We start from the raw sequence: 22,113 nt of genomic DNA, 5'->3' as shown, positions 1-22,113 counted from the left end.
TTCAATCACTATTGTTAAGGCTGTTAGAAATTGCAATTACAGTCGTCCCTTTGAAAATAGGGCATCTTTAAGAGGAGAGGTATTGCTACGGATACAACTTCAAACAGACAATGAAAACAAACCAGAAAATGGACAGGTGACTTAAAATTCCCAGTGAACAGTAACTGTAAGACTCTTTTCCTCTGATACAAGCAGTCATGTTTTGAAGAAAACAAAAAACAATCAAAAACATTCATAGTCGATGTAATAATTTATAGAAACTACTCAAAAGTCATGCTTGCAGCATATGGCTGGAATATTTCTACTCTACAGTGTGGGATCTAAATGAAGTGTTTTGGTCAATAGTTTTTCAGAATAGCGCTCTTGTATATAACAAAAAAACTGACGAGCCCCGCGAAAGTATTTTATATTGATAAAACTATTATTCAGATTATCAAAATGTGAAAGCGAGCACTAAAGTGGCATAAGTATTAAACCAGTATTAAGAATTTTCCTACCGGGAAACACATTTTTTTTTTTTCTTTACTTTTATCAGGCAGCAGGAACAGAACAAAAAGAAAAAACATTTTAGACCGGTAACTAGATTTCTCGAAGTGTTCGTTGAAAAGCCAAGTGCGATGAGAAATCCTGGTATTTCTGACGTTATTTGATAGAAAATTATAAACAAAATATTAAGACAAGAATCTTTGGAATTCTCCACATCAACGATAATCTACTCGAATAGATTTAATAAAAAATGGAAATAGTATTTATTGAACATGCAACACGTGTCAGGCATGTTCACGTAGGTTTTCATTAACCCTCAAAATATCCGTGGGGAAGGGGACCTAAGGCCAGTATGTGGTAGAACCAAGATTTAAAATAGTTCTCCATTTCTGTGTCTGTTTTACACCATAATAGATATGGATTAGAATGAAAGCAGCTACCATAAAAATAAAGAGTAAAAAAATGGGGACTGAGTTCCATCTTTGACGAATAAGTCATTGCATTGAACACCAATGACTTAACCCCTGAGTCACAATCTCTTAAGGCTCATTCACCGAATGAATGGAGAACTCTACCCCAGGCAGGAGAGATGATCCCTGTGTGTGGAACAACAGACCAAGAGCTCCTCCTAATGGCACTGGGAACTGGAAACGCCACCCAGATTTTGAGCAAGGTCCTCATTCACTTCCATGATACCTGCTGCCCCCTACAGGCAACTCTGAGAAAGGCTGAGCCACCAAGTTCCTTAAGGGTGTGTTTGAGGTACAGTAGGTACTCAATGAATATTTCTTGAAGGTCACTAGGTCTGCCACCAAGCTGACTTAGTTGACACAAGTTTTAAAAGCAACTGGGAAGCTATATTGGGCTCCCTGGAAAGAAGGTGGGGATTTGGGAGTTACATGTATCTTTGTTCTCCTGGATCAGGTGCTATTGGGGACCCTATCCTGCTTATTTATCAAATGAAGCTACTTCACAATAACAAATATATATATATATATATATATATATATATATATATATATATGGCAGTTGTCTTATCACCACTGGCAACAGAGAAAGGGTCCACGTCACAACCCTACTGCCAAGAAGTCACGAAGATCCAGACATATTGAAAAGCTTTTTGCCTCTGATGGGTGGGTTTTGTAGGGCAAAATGTGCCAAAGAAGTTGCAAGGATGCAAGAAAAGTCCCCGGAGAACAAGTAACTCTAGGGTGTGAGCCAAGATGGCATTTCCGGTGTGTTCCTTCGTCGTCTCTTGATAGATACCTCCCCAGGTTCTCATCATGGCGGACAGATTATTACCATGACAGGAACGCGAAGACTTAAGATAGGATTGTGCTACAAAGAGGAGAGATACTGAGATCTGTATTCCATTACATTGTCACATTATTTATTGTCATTCTACAAGGAGGTGGGCTTGCCACGCTGCTCCGCATGATCTTTTGCTACCGTTGGCTTGGTGAGGTAAGGAAAACTCTCCTACGTTTCTACAACCCCCATTTTATGCCCAGAATTCTTAATGGGTAGGGGCACCTTGGCAGTGGTAACAGGGTAGAAGAAGGAAGCAGAGGGAGACCGAACAGTAGCCAGTCTTACCACTAGAAGATTCCCTGGGGGAAAGGATGTCAACATATAAGAATTATTGTAAAGAATAAAGAGGAGGCTTAATTAACAGGAAGGAAGAAGTGTGAAACCCACATCTTGATTCGGAGAATATAAAAGAAGAGTCATCGACTAGGTGTTGAATTTGGCAGGTACCTTCTTTATGTACATGGTAGTTATGATGGCTTCAATACGGAAACATGGAAGCAACCCCTTAACGTTAAAATCTAGCAGGTTTCCCACCATAGTCTATCAATTGTAATAAGGCTCTCCAGAACCATCCTCCCGATGTTGTGCTGAACATATAGTAAACAGTTTCCCACTTTTCACTGGTTGCTCTCTCAATAGGTAGGTTAAGCATTGTCGTCTGTACCGAAATACAAACCTGATGAGAAAAGATTCAGTTCTTTAACAATTTTTCTATTTGTCTGTCGCCTACATTATTATCCTGCATGATACAAACTCTGTTTTTTTTCCCCACGGTATTAACTCATGAATCTGATGTAGCCCCGGGCAAAGCCCTCTCTGAGGGCTTTACCATAGAGGAAACCTGTTGCACACATCATTTCTCAGCTCTGTCCTGAACAAAATCTTCCTCTCACTTCATTAGAATGTGGGTTACTTTCTTCTCAAAACAGCTGAGTTTTAAGACTGGCAGCAGCTGAGTGGCATATGTGGGTCTCATTAAGCATTACCGACAGCTAGCCTCACCTTGAGTCTCAAAGTACAATTTATCATCTGTTTCGTGAATCAAGGCTATGGCCTGCTTTACTACAGAAGTAATAGCATCAGAATGGACAACCTATTACTTAAAAATTTTAGGTTACATTGGACTCAAGGGGTTTGTGAGACAAACTCTTTAATAAAAATATCTGACAGGCTCTTCTATTAGAATGACTGCTTATGGCCATCCACATCTAATATTGGCTGTAGAGAACATTAAAATGTCTTTCACCAATTTTAGATGGACCGACTGCAAGAGAAGATACATTACTCCGGATTTTTTAAGCGTCGTCTCACTTATATACAAACAAATGCCAGACATAAAAAAAAAAAAAAATACCAAGCTACCTATAAATTCAAACATATGAGCGTTGAATCGGTTCCATCACATAACAGAATGGCATATTTATAAAAGAATGCGTGAATCCAAAACTAATAAATATCTTTTTTATACATTAGAGCACTGAAGCCTTTATCTTTTGTAAATATCTTAATACTGGTGATATACGTAAATTTACATTATTAATATCTTCTAACACATTTGGAAAGGTACACTGTTTTTCTTCATTTAAAAAGCACATTTTTACTTCTCATTGGGAAAGAAATTCACTTTAGTGATTAGGCTTGTGTGTAGATAGTATACACACATATGTATATACATATATGTATATATACAAAGTTATATAAAGTATATATATATTATGTATATCATATATACATCTACTATTTCAATGTTCTAAAATATTAGCAAAGTAATGGGGATTTAATGTCTCCAAAGTTTAATTTCTTCTCATGACTCTATAATTATATTAGGCTGTATTTTTTTATGATTAGGTAATCATAACACCAATAACCACTAAGAGAGAGTATCATACTTTGACCGCAGTGGCAATGCGCGGTTAGTATTTTCTTTTTTGAAGTCCTCCTTGCTAAGACAGAGATCACTTCCAAATGGGCAAACCGTTGACAAGAAGGCTTACCAAGTGCCTTCATCGCCCTTCTAGGACATGTACTCTGTCCTCTGCGGACTCTTAACAATAACCTCCATACACAGTACTACCAAGATCTCGCCCTGAACGTTAGCTTTATCAATGTTCTCCCAGAATCTTCTGTAAAACAAACTTACGGAGGTGTTTCAAGTCAATGTCGCTTTTCCAAACAGTATTTTGACTATTATCCGTTATTGTGGTTATTCAGTATTGTTTGTAAGAAAAAAAGAATGATCAAAAAGTAGGAAACAGAAGTAGGAAGGTAGGAAAGTTCCCTTTTGTACTGTCTAAAATGATGACCATTCTCTGAGAACGCCCCTGGTTATTCAGAGTAAATACATTTCTTTTTTTATTTGCAGGAGTGAATGCTTTGTTTCTGGAGCCACTGCCATAGAACTGCTCATTTATAAAGTACAGCAGGCTGGAAAAGGCTGGGCGTGGGGTATAATTGGTTACTTATTTCTTAAATGTTTCTGGTACTGACAATCTTGGGTATACACACCTCTTCTGGTTCACAGCAGACAGCGTTTTTCACCGCATAGCAATTGAATTGGTAGCAATAATAACAGATAATGTGTGAGTCCCCACCATATGATACAGACGCTAACCTCTTGCAGGTATTAATGACATCGCTATTGCTACCTCCCTGCAGTCTGAATACATTTCTTTTCTTCATATAGAAACTTTGCTTTACAACTCTCTGCATTAGGTCCACTTTGTTGCCCTAAAGCAATATCCTGGTTGAGAGTAGACCAGAGGATTCACACAGGAGCCTGCCAGCCAATAAAGAACACAGACTGTGAAATTTGGTTCTAAAAATAAAGATCAATATGGTCTAAAGACATGTTTAGCTAATGACAAGGAACTTTGCTTCAATTCCGAGTGATAATTTTCCCATAAATAATACAGAGACAGTGAAACGTCAGGGCATTTAGTCAAACCGCACAGCATGACTGGATTTGTAACCACCGCTTTTTGTGACTGGAATCTTCTGGTACTTGTCTTCAGCCACTCCAAAACTATCTACGAGAATCCTGACTATAAAGAAAATGACAAAATGACAACATTTCTCCCCAAAATTATTCTTCTGAAAAGAGAGTTTTGCTTTGTCTCCTGGCCGTTCTTTTTTTTTTTTTTTTTAGGTTCCTCTCTTGTTCACTGTAATAGTCAAAATACTGTTTGGAAAAGCGACATTGACTTGAAACACCTCCGTAAATACTAGTTTGGGGGGATGCAGAAAGGGTACCTGTCAGGACGGGTGAAATTAAGGAGGTTTTAAAAATGTGTTTCCACATACGGCTGCGGTTGTAAACAAGACTTTAAAAAAAAAACAAACCTTTTTTTTAAAAGAAAAACTTTTAATGCATTGCAGTTAGTTCCTACAGATTCAAAAACACGCAACTACAGACAGAATTTCTGAAAATATTGTTCTAAGGCACGAATGAGTTCTTGTGTTTGCAACAACATTTCCTGAGACATCAGCAATCATAGATTCAGAAAGTACTATATTGAAACATTCAGACTGAAGGGAAACTAATCGGCTCCGGAAAACTAGTAGATGCTCTAAATGTGCTGTAGTGATCATTAAACGACTAATGTCAAAGGCACATGTGAAATGGGTGAATTGAGTGTTTTCATAAACTGGAAAAGTTTTAAAGAAAGGAAAGTTTGGGGTGCCTGGATGGCTCAGTTGGTTAAGCATCCGACTTCGGCTCAGGTCATGATCTCACAGTTCATGAGTCTGAACTCTCACATCGGGCTCTGTGCTGATGGCTCAGAGCCTGGAGCCTGCTTTGGACTCTGTGTCTCCTCTCTCTCTGCCCCTCCCCCGCTTGTGCTCTGTCTCTGTCTCTGTCTCTCTCTTTCAAATATAAACAAACATTAATTAAAAAAAAAAAAATAGAGGTGCCTGGGTGGCTCGGTTAAGTGTAGGACTTCAGCTCAGGTCACGACCTCTTGGCTCGTGAGTTCGAGCCCCACGTCAGGCTCTGTGCTGACAGCTCGGGGCCTGGAGCCTGCTTCGGATTCTGTGTCTCCCCCTCTCTCTGCCTCTCCCATACTCATGCTCTGTCTCTCTCTGTCTCTTAATAATAAGTAAACATGAAATTTTTTTTAAAAAATTTAAAAAAAAGGTTTTTTATTTAAACTTTCTTAAGAAAGGAAAATTTCTAAATCAATTATGAGACTATAAACATTTGCAACTAAATTAATGAATGTTCGAAGTAGTCATTTGAATATTTCATCTTTAACCCCCCAAATTCTTTAATTCATATTGGCCAAAATACCATTTTTGGATCTTCTCACTGGGTATTTCCTTAAGATCAACATCACCTTATTTCCCGTGGCTTATACAGCAATAATTTCTATTGGTTCATTTTTTGAGGGAGGGGAAGGAGAAGTCCTTTACAAAAAACAACTACATTTATATTTTCCATCATTTTTCAGATATACAGTGCTGAAAGTTAAAATTATTTTTTTTCTGGGGCAGCTGGCTCAGGCCATGATCTCACAGCTCATGAGTTCGAGCCTTGCATAGGGCTCTGTGCTGACAGCTCGGAGTCTGGAGCCTGCTTTGGATTCTATATCCCCTTCTCTCTCTGCCCCTCCCCTGCTCATGCTCTGTCTCTATCTCTCAAAAATAAATAAATGTTAAATAAAATAAAATAAAATAAAATAAAATAAAATAAAATAAAAATTCTTTTTTCCAAAGTTGGATCTTCCTCACCCTCAGTCTCAAAAGTTCAGAGGCGACTGTCACATAGAACTTTCTGTGTAGAAGAGAGTAGACCACATTCTAAAAATAGGAGATGAATGGGTCCATCAATACCTTGTCCACGCAGAAAACCATGCTGTAAAATATTCTTTGTATTTATCAATTTTCTTGGTAAATAGCACTTGCCATATCGTGTCTTAACTGCTAGCACAATGGGTTAACTTGGCAATCAGAGGAGAGTTTCCCTCCGATCAGACATTGGAATGTCTGGATTACTCTCCTCATAGTCCAGCATAACTCAGCACAAAGCATGTCTGCTCTATCTCTGTCTAAAAGTTCAAGTTCGTGGGGCACCTGGGTGGCTCAGTCAGTTGGGCGCCTGACTTCAGCTCAGGTCATGATCTGTGAGTTCAGGCCCCATGTTGGGCTCTGTGCTGACAGCTTGGAGCCTGGAGCCTGCTTTAGGTTCTGTGTCTCCCTCTCTCTCTCTGCCCCTCCCCTGCTCATGCTCTGTCTCTCTCTCTCTTGCTCTCAAATATAAACAAACATTAAAAAAAAAAGTTAAAAGTTCAAGAAGTACCAAGAGAAATTGCGTATAAGACCACGTCAACTGCAACGTGGTCTCATGGCCGAGACTTTGGCTACTGTTTCTGAGAAGCACCAGCCGGACGCGCATCCAGGTTTAAGTTTACCAACCACCACATCCTCTTACGTTGTGAAGGACGAAATGTTTCCAGAACAGAGCATGGCAAGGAGTGAAGGCAGGGGGTCGGATCTGTCTTCTGAGGTACTCTAGTCAAAATTTCTCAGAAATTTAATAAATAAAGCAATGGCACTAATCATCCACGAAAATATGTGAAAGCCAAATAAATGGACTGGTATGTTACCTAAGCATAAGAAAATTATTTGAGGGGTGGCTGGGTGGCTCAGTCGGTTAAGCATCCGACTTCGGCTCCGGTCATGATCTCACTGTTCGTGGGTTCGAGCCCCGCGTCGGGCTCTGTGCTGACAGCTCAGAGCCTGGAGCCTGTTTCAGATTCTGCGTCTCCCTCTTTCTCTGCCCCTCCACCATGTACACTCTGTCTCCCTCTGTCTCAAAAATAAACATTAAAAAAATTTTTTTAAAAGAAAGAAAATTATTTGAAAAAAAAACGATTTTGTGAAAAAGGTTCATTAAGTGGAAAAAAACCTGCTTAAATGCATCTTGTTTTTTTTTTTTTTCTTCTATTACTCTATTTGGGTTTTTTGTTTGTTTGTTGTCAAATGTTTTATTTAAGGTCTAGTTAGGGACCGCAGAGTGTTACCTTGATTTCAGGAGTAGAATCCCGTGGTTCATCCCTTCCATACAACACCCAGTGCTCATCACAGCAAGTGCCCTCCTTAATATATGAAAGAGTATAATGGCTGTGTGTATACGCTTTCGCTCATGAAGACATTTAGTTTCATTATTTTTTTTCTTTAGTTTTTAAGTTGATTTATTGATGAGAGATAGACAGCATGAGTGGGGGAGGGGCAGAGACGGAGACACAGAATCCGAAGCAGGCTCCGGGCTCTGATCTCTCATCACAGAGCCCGACGCGGGGCCCTGAACTCCCGAGACCAGGAGATCATGACCTGAGCCGCAGTCGGACGCTTAACCAACTGAGCCACGCAGGCGCCCCATGAAGACATTTTGCTTTGTCATCGGATCACTTCAAAGCGGGAAATAAACAAAAATGAAAATGAATTCAAAATGTTTATACCTGAGAAATCCGCTGCTAAGAGATCTACTGCCTTTAAGACCTTCACTTGTAAAATGCCGACGTCCTTCATATCTTTCAGGGAATTCTGTAAGCACTAAGGGGGAGCAAAGTAGATTATGCATGAGAATGACTTTCTAGTATACTATTTAATGCCATCAAGTCCTACAGAAGTACATTCTAGATTTATCATCACCTTTCTCGTGCAAAGCTTAGAAAAGTTCCCAAGTGCATTATGTCAATGGGGCAGTTAGGCATTCATAGCAACCGATTAAAAGGGACTTCAGAATAAACCAATTATAACACACACACAATCTACTCTTAACATCGCCCCCACTGATGGCACAGGTATCCCAAAATGTGGTACATCTCTCTTCTTTTTTTTCATTTTTCATTCTCTTCTTCCCCTTCTTTCTCTTGATTAAAAGTTTTAAATCACTCGAAAAGGCAACATTATTCTGACCTCGTTAGTACAAAATTTATGGATACCAGAGGACCCAACTTGGACCCTTCGCAGATACTTATTACTACTGGAAAGAGAGCTGGGATGGAAAGAGAGTGTGTTTTCTGGTTCACGTTTTAGCCACCTCATTAAATTAAACATTGAGCATGTAGGATCACCCTGTATTCACACCTATTTTATTTGTCAGTTTGCATGAGCCAATGCTTGAGTGTACATCCTGAAAATCCTTAAGAATTATGCATATGGCAGGGGGGCCTGGGTGGCTCAGTCAGGTAAGCTTCCGACTTTGGCTCAGGTCATGATCTCACGGTCCTTGAGTTCGAGCCCCGTGTCGGGCTCTGCCGACAGCTCAGAACCTGGAGCCCGCTTCGGATTCTGTGTCTCCCTATCTCTCTGCCCCTCCCCTACTCATGCTCTGTCTCTCTGTCTCTCAAAAATGAATAAATGTTTAAAAAAAACTAAAAAAAAAAAGAATCATGTATATTGCATGGATAGCAATATTTCGGTATCTCTGTACACGGCATCCTTCCGAAATGGTGCATGAAAGAGATAAGCGGATAAAGTATCTCTGCATGCCTCCAGAAAACAGTTGCTGAAAAGATGCTGCTTTAAAACTTTTGGATATTGGGGCGCCTGGGTGGCGCAGTCGGTTAAGCGTCCGACTTCAGCCAGGTCACGATCTCGCGGTCCATGAGTTCGAGCCCTGCGTCAGGCTCTGGGCTGACGGCTCGGAAATAATATAAAATATTATATTTTATATAATATAAAAATAAATAAAAACGGCCCAAAAATAAATAAAAACGTTGAAAAAAAATTAAAAAAAAAACAAAAACTTTTGGATATAATATTTCCACTATCGTTGTATTATTTGCTAAAAACCTGTGATAAGCAGGCCCTGGGGATTTATGGGAGGACAGTAAAATCCTTGTTATTTAGACATTTCAGGATAGAATAACAATAACTTAATAATAGTTCAGGTGTGCCTAACTTACTATGCATCATTTCTACGCACTTTTGTAAGTTGTTTCTGCTGTGTATTTCCAACCTAAAGAAAAAAAAAAACAACAACACAAAAACCCAAAAAACCAAACAAAACCTGCAGTTTTTAAGCTAGTTTAAAATATTTTAATCTAAATGAAAACATTTGAAACAAATACTTTTACTGTTTAAATGTGAAAATGCCTTCAGTATGATCTAGTCTCACAAGCTAAAACTCAAGAAGTCTGGAACTTGTGTTTTTGACACAGCCAGAATTCTGTCCCTCTAACACGCTGCCCGGCTCTTTAGCTGAAAACACACAAAAAATTTCTATTTTGATGAGCCTCTTAAAACCCATTTTCCATTAGTACTCCTCAAATCCTGAGGCATTATTCAAAGCAGCCAGGATGATCTTACTTAAAATCGCTTTGTAAATACATGACCCTCCTCGTGAATTTGGTAAGTTTGGTAATTTCTCCACGGGAAAGTCCAGAGGAAAGTTTTAAGTTTTATCATCAAATTTTCATACGCTTGACTGAAGTCATCAAATAGTGGATTTTGTAGAAACTCCTCTAGAGCAGGCCAACCTGGCACAAAGTCCGCGTTGACAATAAGATGTGTGGTTGGGTTTTGTACTCCCCGAAGATAAAGAATTATTCAATTAATCAATACACCTCACAGTGAAGGATTTTGGAGGCCCTACAGTTAACGCTGAGAATAATATTCCCATTAAATAGGGATTCTTCTTTGCTTCATTTTCGTGTTGTTCTTCTAAAACATGCCTTTCGTGTGCGGCCATAAGATAAACGTATTGATTTACAAAGAAGACGGGATAAAAACAGAATGCAAATAAGGACACCTAGAAAGCCCGAGTACAGAAAATAAATGAAGAGCAACGAAGCCATTGGATTTAAAAATGCTGAGTGGACTTATAAGCGCATTGCAACTACTCAGGCAAAAATCACACACTGCCTTTATCATCCCGGGTAGTACAGAACACCATTCTGTGCCTGTCCGGGGCTTTGCGTTGCTTTATGAGACAGAAGCACTTTCTCACTCGATTCTCAGAGGTTCTGGAAAGGTGGGTGTAACATAGCCAACCTGATGGCTGGTTGAAAAAGAAAAAAAAAAGGCTATCTCTGTGAACTTCTATTAAAATTCGTTTTTACATATGCAGGCATGCTAAACAAGTTTGCCTCCTTGTGGATTTCAACGTTCTCCGAAGAGTTTCTGAACGCTGAAAATCCAAAACACCATTTTCAGCTTTCAAAACAGCAAAGCCTAATCGACTTTCACCTTCTCGCTGATGCATTAACCTCTCGATCTGATGTCTTGTTTTATGAGACATGCCATTAAACTGTGGACAAAGATCTCTTTTCATGCATTTTTTTTTCTTAATTCATAGACTTCGTTTCAACCCCAAAGCGGAGGTGGTGGGGAGCAGCGGGGTGGCGAGGCAGAGCACTCACATATCGCTGGGCAATCTGCTTTCTCTCGCTGGGGTCTGCTAAGGGGCACACGCACAGATCAGAGACGGAGACGCCAGCACAGGGAGTGAGCGTGATCAACATCAGGAGGGCCCCCAGGCAGCTCTCCAGGGGCAGCTCCAAGCAGTTGGCTTGCTTCAGAGGCAGCGCTGCAATATCCACTTTGCACCTGGAAAAGTTGTAGGAACCAGAGAACGAAAAGGGATTACCTCCTGGCCGCTGCTGGCCCCCCAAAGCACCCGATTTTTATTTCATCATCCCCCAAACCCCACTCCCTCTCGGCATGCGTTTCTTGAGCGGTGAAGGTCACAGGGGCTCCCTGGCTCATAATTCTCACTCCCAGCCTAACACACTCTAAGATTAAGGGGGGCGGGGCGGGGGGGGGGACACACTAATGAAACCAAAGAGAAGGCAACACAGAGGGGATGGCAGGTGAAAAAAAGAGGCAGAGCTATGCCACATGAGGTCTGCCGGAACACAATGAGCTCAAGAAGTAGGCAGAAAAAAGTTCCAAGGTCAAGCATTGCGGGGGAGGGCTCTAGACGGCTTCTCTGCGTCGCGTCTTTCGCCAGCAAAGAAAATAAATGGTCGCGGTTGAAAAAAAGGGAGAAAAGACCAAAGAAGTGAAAGTGGCAGAGGGCTCACTGGAGAAACTATTTGCTTCCCGAGAAATGCCAACTGGTGAGTTTTTATTTAAAGCAACGTGTTAAGGTGTTTTCCTAATAGGCACGGTTCCACAGGGTTTCCCCAGGTGGACTGCTCTTGGACAAATGGAGCATGAAATGCTGTTGACTGATCCCATTTCGGCAACACTGCCAGGAAAAGGCTTCACCCATCTGCTATGAATTGCATGTTTTCCGTCTCTCAACAGCCAATGTTCTGGGGATGCTGGAAACCTCAAACACATTTATATACAGAAACAAACACCAAAAAGGAGGGCTGAGGTGCTAAGCCATTTATTTGCTTTAACACTGACAACTCTGGGTTTGGCTGGACCACACCTGCTTTGTTTACGCACAGGTGGATGAAAAAGGTAGGGTCGAGTCGAGGGAGGAAGGGTACGCAGTGGTGGTTCCCACTTCTAATACGTGTGTGTGCGCCCGTGTGTGTTAATTCTCATTTTCCCTCCATAGTTATTGAGTGAGATGAATATTCAAGACTGTATAAAGGAATCCCTGCCTCTCGCAACGTGGCACAACGATAAATCGATTGATTCTTAGCCTAAATCTTGAATGGACTTTGCATGTTTGCAGATGGTTCGAAATAGGTAAACTTACCCAACACATAAAGCAATGACAATTTTGAGCCACATGATATATAATGAGTGCCGGTTTCATAAATTGGAAACCTTGCAATCTCTTCCCAAGTAAAGAGAAAAATATCAGTAATATTAAAATTCTATACCAGGTCTCACTACAGAATAAAATATATATGTTAATACTGATACGTACCTAAAATTAAATAGGTGTGGGTAATTTATTTCCTAATTTCCAAACGCGATTCCAGTTTTGAGAAGGGATGGCAATTAGAGCTTTTGCAATGTAATAAATTCAAGTGTATCTACCAGAGACACATTAGAGAAAAATGTCTTTTTAAATAATCCTCTCTGCCCTGAATCAAAACTTTTTTTTTGTGGCAATAAAGAACCTTTTAAAGTTTGCTACCGTGAAAATGGGGGTTACTAAATATTTGTCTTTCATAAGCAAGTATGTAAATGGAGAATTAATTTGGCTTGGAAGGAAAGAAATGCCAAGTGCTTTATAACGAAGCCTTTTCTACAAAACTACCCACAAATTTTTACCCAATGTAGTAGTTGCACATCTGCTTAGGAGTACTTTGCAAAGCATTATTTTACATTGTTTTTTTTTTTTTTTTTTTGCATTTCCATTGAATAAAGCTCTTTCTTGTGGAAAGAGAAATGACCCAAATTTGGAAGAGTTTTTTCTGGTGGTCGCTTTCATTAGTCCAAATTAGCAATAACCTATTTATGGAACATTCATCTTAATATCATTACTGATGACAATTTATTTTCATCCTTTGAATTTTACCTTCCTGTTAATAGTGGTGGCTTTGTTTTTTGAACAACCAGAAGTTACTTGGAGACAAGAGGCAAATTAGGGGCCAAAAATGACGCATCATTAGGCAACGATAAAATTTCTCTTCGATAATTCCAAACCGAACCTTACATTAATTCTAAAAAGTCATCTGCAAAGACTGTGAACAGTGTTAGCATGTTTATAATAACTCTGCAAACTCTCACACTGCCTGTTGCAAGGCACAACTCATTGGAATAGAGCAGTTTATTAAACAAATGTCGAATCACGTACCAGACAAAGTGCAAAGTAGACACTGGGTTTCTTCTTAGAAATTACACATCTCCACAAACTTTTTAGGCATTTCTGTCCCCTGTGAAACTTCTGCACCTACCCCATTTCGAAACATTCTTTGGATGGTGAAGAAAGAACACATACATGAAGACAGCCCCGCCTATTTTAGACAAAAGGGTCCTACAGTCTACATGCCCAGTTAGCTAATGAGTGGGGTTAGCCAAATACTTACTTTTATTTCCATAGTGATTTAAAAGAACAAATTAAATTGATAGATCACCATCATGTCAATCATAATTAAACACTGATCCTTCTGCACCGGGGTTATGACCCAGCCTCTTAGGGTCCCTGCCCCATTATGCAAATTGATATCTTAAGAATTAAGAATGAATTTACATCTACCCTCTCTCTAGTGTGAACAACTAGCTCCCATATAAAGATGACGTTTGGGGGGGGGCGCCTGGGTGGCGCAGTCGGTTAAGCGTCCGACTTCAGCCAGGTCACGATCTCGCGGTCCGGGAGTTCGAGCCCCGCGTCAGGCTCTGGGCTGATGGCTCAGAGCCTGGAGCCTGTTTCCGATTCTGTGTCTCCCTCTCTCTCTGCCCCTCCCCCGTTCATGCTCTGTCTCTCTCTGTCCCAAAAATAAATAAATGTTGAAAAAAAAAATTAAAAAAAAAAAAGATGACGTTTGGGGCCAGGGTGAGGGGGAGGGAGAGGCGTCTGGGTGGCTCAGTTGGATAGGCATCCGACTTTAGCCCAGGTCATGATCTTGTGGTTCGTGGGTTCGAGGCCCGCGTCGGGCTCTGTGCTGACAGCTCAGAGGCTGCTTCGGATTCCGTGTCTCCCTCTATCTCTGTCCCTCCCCTGCTCATATTCTGCCTCTCTCAAAAATAAATAAACATTTTTTAAAAATTACAAAAAATAAAAAAAAACATGACTTTTTTAAATTTTTTAAAGTAGGTTCCACACCCAACATGGGGCCTGAAATCAAACCCTGAGATCAAGGGTCATGTGCTCTACCCACTGAGCTAGCCAGGCACCCCATCTAAAGAGGACTTTCTATAAACTTTCTGCAACTGAATTGCCCTCTTCCTCTCTTCTACCCACCTGGCTTTCACATTTATTTCCACATTCTGGAAGAAAGGAGGAAAGCTGGGGGTAAGAAGAAATGAATTCCATACAAGAACTTGTCCTCTGTTTTACTCTATTCCAACCTTAGCCCACATTGTTCCAGCTGATCCTCATGTCTGAAGGAGAATCAGAAGCTCTGGAGATTAGCCAGAGGCTGGAAGAATTATTTATATTAATGCCAAGCCAGGAAGGAGTTACTGTATTATCAGCAAAAGCAGGAGAAAAAAAAAAATTATCAAGGGGACTTGTCTTATGCAAACTGGTGCAGCCACTGTGGAAAACTATGGATGTTCCTCAAAAAGTTACAAAGAGAGCTACCTTATGGTCCAGCAATGGGACTACTGTAGATTTTTCCAAAGAATACAAGAAAACTAATGCAAAGGGATGCCTGCAAACCTATGTTTGTAGCAGCATTATTTATAATAAGCCAAGATATGGAAGCAACGCAAGTGTCCATCAACTGATGAATAAAGATGATGAGAAATATGTATGTTATATATATATATGTGTGTGTGTGTGTGTGTATTATATGTTACGTATATATGTTATATATACGTAACATATATGTTATATATGTGATATATGATATATATGTGATATGTTATGTATATATTATGTATATGTTATATATGTGTGATATATGTTATATATGTGATATATATGTTATATATATAATATATGTGTTATACATGTGTTATATATGTGATATATATGTTATATATATATTTATGTTTATATATACACACACACATATATGTCAGCCATAAAGAGGAATGAAATCTTGCCATTTGCAATGACATGGATGGATGCAGAGAGTATCATGCTAAGTGAAATAAGTCAAATACCATATGGTTTCACTCATATGTGGACCTTAAGAAACACAAAATAAACTAGCAAAGGGAAAGAGAGACAAATCAATATATACCCTTAATAATACAGAATAAACTGATGGTTACCAGAGGAGAGGTGGGGCGGGGGGGATCGGTGAACGAGGTGATGGGGATTGAGGAGGGACCTTATCCCGATGAACACTGGGTGATGTACAGAAGTGCTGAATTACTGTAGTGGACACGTGAAACTACCATAGCACTCGATGTTAACTCCCTGGAATTCAAACAAAGACTTCAAAAAAAAATAAATACAAAATAAAAAGGATTTGTCTTTCCGAATTGCAGATATTATCACAATACTCTCTGAGCCTCCTGAAGAAAGGGAAGTTACTGTGTGAACAAAATATCTTTTTTTTTTTTTTTTCGTAGGATTGGGTGAACAAAACACTTTTTTTTTTTTAGGTTCAAGTGAAGATAAGTACTCTGAAATCTAAAATCATTAAGACAGAAAAAAATCTGAAATACTTTCATCGAAGACATTTTTAACATAAAAAAACCTTGAAAGGGGCATTCAGGTCGTGTCTTCTATTTTCTAAAGAGTTTCCGATTTTGCCCTGAGAAAATACCATAATGTTTGGTCTCTTAATTCTCTCTTGGTGCTACTGGAGCTTTCCAGAATCTGGTGTTCTTTCCCCAGGCTTTCTTTATCTGGGTAGCTCCCTGTTACGGGCGGAGTGCACCAGGAGCCTCCAGGAATGCTAGAGAATAAATTCAGCCCAGCTTTCTGGGCAAATTAAAATACCATCCACTCCTCCCTTCTTTCTCATTCTTATAAACACTGCAGACTCACTGTCTAATTCCAGAATTTTACAAGGACTGTTATGTATTGGTTTCCCTTCCATTTTGTAGCCTCTAAATTTCTTCCCCAACTACACAAATGGCAACATTTCCAGAGCATTTATGAAAGCCTAGCTTACTAGGATATATGCCAATTTTCTTTGAAAAATAAACTCAGTTTTCAGATAGATGGTCTAAATGGCTCTCGTAGAATGAATTGGCTCAATTATCACACCAACTAATAGGTAATAAATAATAGGCACCTAAACTATTTTTTTCTATAAAGGGCCAGAAAGTAAATATTTGAAGTCTACGGGCCATGTGGTCTTTGCTGAACCTACTCAACTCCCCTTGCAGCGTGAAAGCGGTAATAGACAATGTAAACAAACGAACAAGGCTGGTAGTTGATAAAACTTTATTCGAAAACAGGTAGCCATCTGGATTTGGCCCATGGGCCCTAGTTTGCTGACCAGTGATCTACAGAAACGTTAATAATTTGGTCTATGGTGAATTACACCAATGTTAGTATTTTAAAATTTTACAAGGTTGGTTGCTGACGATCCAGACACGCTGACAAAGTCATCAGGGAAACTGACCTAAAAATAATTTGTAAAGCCTTGCGTTTAGCTCACCACAGCCCAAGAAACTGTGGCCAAACATATCCAATGACACACTTGTTAATAAATCTGACCCAGCAATAAAGCTTATAAAATTGCTGTCTGTTGGGAACGATGTGGAAAACACATACTCAGAGCATCTACGTGATTAATGAGCACTGGCAAATTTCTGTCCCTGTGGCGTCATGTGTGACCTCACACACAAGAGAAGTGCCTGTGTTAGGACAGCGTTCTTCCTCCAATCTCCTGGTCAGGCCAACCCGCCATCTTTAGAGGCTTCCAGCTTAGACCTCTGTCCTTCCAGGGAGCTGCTCCCTCCCTCCCCCAAGTCACTGCCTGCTCACATGCAGCCGCCCCAGAACTTTATAGACTCTGAGGACAGCACTCTATGCGTCACTGTATCATCTTCCACTGAATCCTCGGCACTTTGCAGGCCATCTGGTACATGACGGGCTCTCTGTTGAATAGAGCGAACGAACAAACAAACGAAGGCCAGTGGCACAAGGAAACTCAAAGTCAAAAAATCCAAATGACAAAGGCAGTGGTTTTTTTTTGTTGTTGCTGTTGTAATGAAATCCTGAGCATCGTTTCATTCCTCCTCTACATGAGGAAGGGACGGCAATCAATATATTTCCTAGGTGCTTCTCAGATTGAAAAGTCTATGTTTCTCCTCACCTGAAGAAAATGATGACTCAATTACTATTTTTTTCCCTCTGCAACAGGCCTGTGTAGTAAAGCTCTCCTCTAGCCCACCGGCGTGTAATGTGCTGATTTAGCACTGTTTCTGACCTCCCGTTCCTGTCTTTCTCCATTAATCCCACAGCATTTTAATGTTTTAATTCAACACATCGTTTTGCCGTATCAGTCAGTCGAACCTGCTCAAGTTTCACTTGCCATGATAGCTTTTAACCTCTTATTCATGACCACAATTCCTTGTTTTATATTACAGACTGGTCAGCTTTTAACTTAAATGCAAGGGGCAGAAAAGAGTGCTGTAGTTTTAAAAGCTGTAAATCTCAGAGGCTAAGGAAGGGGGTGAACAGGAAGAAAATGGTGAACGTGTCAAGCCTGACTATAAAAGCAGATCAATGACACGCGGTGCAATTTGTCCGGAGAAATATTCCAGCCCCGGTTCTCTGTGGCATCAGCGTCACTAATAAACCAGTACAATGTTAGCACCACTTTTCCAAGGCACCATGCGGGGCCGAGGGCTGCCTCTGAGGCAGCCCCGTTGAAATGGACTTGCACATTCTCCTTCTTAACTTTTCAAAACCCAGTGAAGCCTAGAATATTCTATAATAATGAGTCAATCTCTAAAACCGCCTTGAACTGTAAAATACACTTTCCGAAAACAAAAGGATTATTTTGAAATGGCCCCGGTGTGCGATGGGATAACCTACATGTATACTCTTGCCATCTTGGTTACAAGTTGGAGCAGGTTCAACTTAGAAATAAAGTTCAACTTTATTTCTTACTCCCCTGAAAAGTTCACTGTCTCTGGACCATTGGTGGCCTTTAAAAAATCAGAGACTGTTGTTCTGTGTTGTGTTGTGTCGTGTTGCTTTTTTTGGTGTTTTTGGTTGCTTTTTTTTTTTCCATTTTGTTTTGTTTTGTTTGTGCTCTTGGACAAACAGTGGAGTTAGTAGGTACGATGGTCCAGAGGGCATTGGATCGGTTCAAACACCTTTACCTCACCAGCCTTGAACCCCCCCTTGGGTTAACTTGTGGCTCAGTTAGACTGAGAAGACTCTGAGAAGAGTCTCAGAAGACTGCAGAGGGAGCCTCGCACAAGAGGATTTCAGAAAGTTCCAGGTGACTTAGGAGATCCTGGCGGTGGCTGGCCGTCAGGCAGGCCCATGTCTGAACCACGATCAAGCTAGCAACCCACCAAGGCCAAGGCCAATGCCATGGCTCAATCCTTTGGTCAACAGATGTCCTTTACATCAAGTCCTTGAAGATAGCCCCTATTCCCTGCAAACTTCTACAAAAAGTTTCAAAAACTGTCTATACTGTTTTAGATATAGATATATATATTCGATATATATATTCGATATATATATTCGATATATATATTTGATATATATATATTCGATATATATATATTCGATATATATATTCATATATACATGACTTTTACCATCCATATTTCTTTTTCTTAAGTTGCATAAGTTTAGTTGCGAACATTGCGGGGAACGTTTGAGGAAAATCTCAAAATTAATCCCAAAAAGAATTTCCGCAGAGAGGCCACGTGGGGCTTTCGAGTACTAGCATCAGGGTGTGATCCAAAAACAAAATACGCGACAGGTCTTAACAGGCGTTCATGACTCATTCACACTGTCAGAGAGCTTCCTCATGCAAAAAAGGTATTTTCCCAGCCCTGGGAGATGAAACAACTGAGCCTTCCGATGACAACAACGACAACAAAATGAAAAGAGAAGGAAAGAAGCGTGAAATTGAAAGGAAGGAGGACCCGTATGTAACAGGTCCGGGGTGTGCCCATGCCGGCCCCACCTCCTGTTTAACTCTGAGGAACAGGAGATATCTTAGGGGAGGTCTGTCACCCCACCTGGAAGTTGGCTTCAGGGTAATGCTGCGTAGTCAGCTCCCAAGAGATACCTTTGCTATCATTTGTACCTCAGCGGAGGGAAAAGGGAAAGGATACCAAAAGAAGCCTTTAAAAGCCGTGAAGAGGAAGGACGTCATGACCCCCAGGCCAGGTACATGGCTAAGTTGCAAACAGGAAATCGCTAAAATAAATGGATGCTCAAATGACAAAACATAGACTAACTTGGACATTCTACATGGTTTTTCGTGGCCACGAAGAAACTCAATACTCATTTGGCAAAGCACTTCCTGTTGTGTGAAGGAAAGGTGGCAGCACAGAGATGTGTGAGGCGAGAGGGCATTAGTCCTGGCACCTCCTAAAATAACACGCTTGCCATTCATCCCTGGAAACCCAAATTCCCACCACTCAGGTGGCGCTTTGGGACACGGGATCCTCTGTATCCGGGCACTGACGTAACCAATCCTTGCTCCCTGGGCCAGCACGAAGTTTCTGGGGCTCCTAACCGTGAGCGTTGGGAGGGCACTGGCAATGTCACAGCGGTGACAAGTGTCAGAAGTAGTGGGGAACGTCAGAAGTGCCTCAGTTACCCTGTGTAGGTGCAGGAGGGAGAGACAAGAGCAGGCTAAAGTCATCCGATGGGTTATATCTGCAAAATGACCAGGGGGAGACCTCCTGCGGGAGCCGGAGGGTGACAGGACCTAGTCTGCTATCCGAAAGCACCAACCAAAACCACGAGGTTGGCAATAAAGCAATGGTGGCCAGCTGGGGGCTCAGCAGAGTGTTGGGGACAAGAGAGCCACATGAAGCCCTGCAACCCGGGCTGTGCCCCAGGGAGGCTGGAAGAGCTGAGGTCTCAACTGGTGACATGCGGTTCCCCCGGGGGGTGTCTGGATACGTGTGATGGAATGTGGATGTGCCGTGTGTAGATCTCCCACACAACCACTGGGGAGAGAGACGAGTATCCGGAATCAGGTGGGTGAGAGCCAGAGTTCCTAAACCTCCTGCAACATGCCGGACAGTCCCCCGGGACACGGTACCTCCACTGAGAAAACCCCAGAGGAATGTTCCATGGGTACCAAACTCACCACCCGTCTACCTCAGGAGAGCTACTGAGGAGGGATGGGGCGACGGCAGGAAGATCCAACGCTCTGTGTGCCAGTCACTGTGCTCAGTATTTTACGCAGAAAAAGCAGCGTACAAGGGACTGGGTTCGCTGGGTCTCGTCCCATCTCCACCTCTAAGTTCCCTGCTGACAGAAAAACACGCACTTCTCTGGGCCTCCGCCTTTCCTCATCGGTGAAAATCAGGGGTCCCATTAGAGGAGCTGTCCTCAATGTTTAGATCTCAGCAAGAGGACTTTCCCTCAGTCTGAACCCCAACGCAGACGACAGGCAAGGGCTGAGCTGCTCTGGCTTCACGACAGAGGTTTTAGCAGACTCTCCGTTCTCCAAGGGCCGAGCCCCAGGCACCTCTCTGAACCCAAGGTTCCGGAGTCCCTGGTTTGGAAAAGATGACCAACAGCTGTTGACAGCCCTTTGCATGCTTACATTCGAGATTTAAGATCTGTGTACACATTGTACTGGGGTGAAGAATCGGGATGAAAAATTGGATACGGGATGAACACAAGGCAGGGATTTGGTGGAAAGAAATCGGTCTTGGAAAACACAGACTCCTAGCCCTGGCACCTGCTGCTCTGAAGTCCACAACCAAGTCATTTGTAAACCTCTTGCATTCTGTCCCCTCATCTCCGAAAGGAGAATAATGCTGCCAACCTGCAGGGCTATTTGAAAGATCAGAGATGATGTATGCTTCCACCACGATGTCCACCGTACTTACCACGGGCCAGCCACAGTGCAGGCACAGTCTCATTTAATGGCATTACTACAAGCCAGAAGAAAGCCGTAACAGTCATAGCATCGCTGGTTACGGGAGGGTGAGAGCCCCAATGGAGTTGGGAGGGTGCAAAGTAAAGAGACGTAGAATACAGAAAGTCGGCTCAACAGATTTCATGACGGTTTGCCACACAGCTCATGAGGACACTGAAAGATCTCCCATCATTTGAGACACCGTGGCTGATATTCTTACTAAATTGTAGGGTATTTTACCAAGTATCGAAACCAAAATTAGAGGGCACGCTGGAAATTTACACAGTTGGTTACTGAACAGTGCAGGGGTCACGCGCGCTGATGACCCCGCACAGTCAAAAACAGCTTTTCACTTCCCCCCAAACTCAACTACTAGATCGGCCCCCTGTTGCCCAGCAGCCTTACCGACAGCATAAAGAATTAACACATAACTTTGTATATTATCGGTGTCAGACACTGTATTCCCACAATAAAGTTAGCTAGAGAAAAGGAAAACGTTCTTGTAAAAAATCCTAAGGAAGAGAAAAGACGCTTAGTGTACTGTATTTATTGGGGAAAAAAAAATGCATGTAAGTGGACCCACGCAGTTCAACGCATGTTGTTCAAGGGCCATATGCATAACCATTTCGCAGATTGTCTGAAATGGCCCGGTGTCTTTTTTTTCTTTTTTTTTTTTTTTAGAGAATTTCCAACACGTAACGATTTTCTTCTGTTTTAATCAATATTAAATGGCATTTACCAGTTAGAACAAAAAAACAAA

General features: G+C 41.3%; 1 protein-coding gene across 9 annotated transcripts in view; it reads right to left on the bottom strand.

Annotated features, from left to right (window-relative positions):
• Positions 1-22,113, bottom strand: part of MCTP2 (multiple C2 and transmembrane domain containing 2) — a 243,480-nt gene that overhangs the window by 105,681 nt on the left and 115,686 nt on the right. For all 9 annotated transcript variants that reach the window (XM_011282736.4, XM_045058862.1, XM_045058861.1 and 6 more), the window contains 2 exons: positions 11,163-11,349; positions 8,256-8,349 (listed from right to left, as the gene is read on the bottom strand). In XM_011282736.4, the coding sequence (XP_011281038.3) occupies positions 8,256-8,349; positions 11,163-11,349 (281 nt within the window). The remainder of the gene's footprint in view (positions 1-8,255; positions 8,350-11,162; positions 11,350-22,113) is intronic.

This window comes from Felis catus, chromosome B3 (assembly GCF_018350175.1).
Source record: "Felis catus isolate Fca126 chromosome B3, F.catus_Fca126_mat1.0, whole genome shotgun sequence".
Taxonomy (NCBI): Eukaryota; Metazoa; Chordata; class Mammalia; order Carnivora; family Felidae; genus Felis; species Felis catus.
The sequence above is the reverse complement of the archived record's forward strand: the minus strand, read 5'-3'. Positions and strand labels throughout refer to the sequence as shown.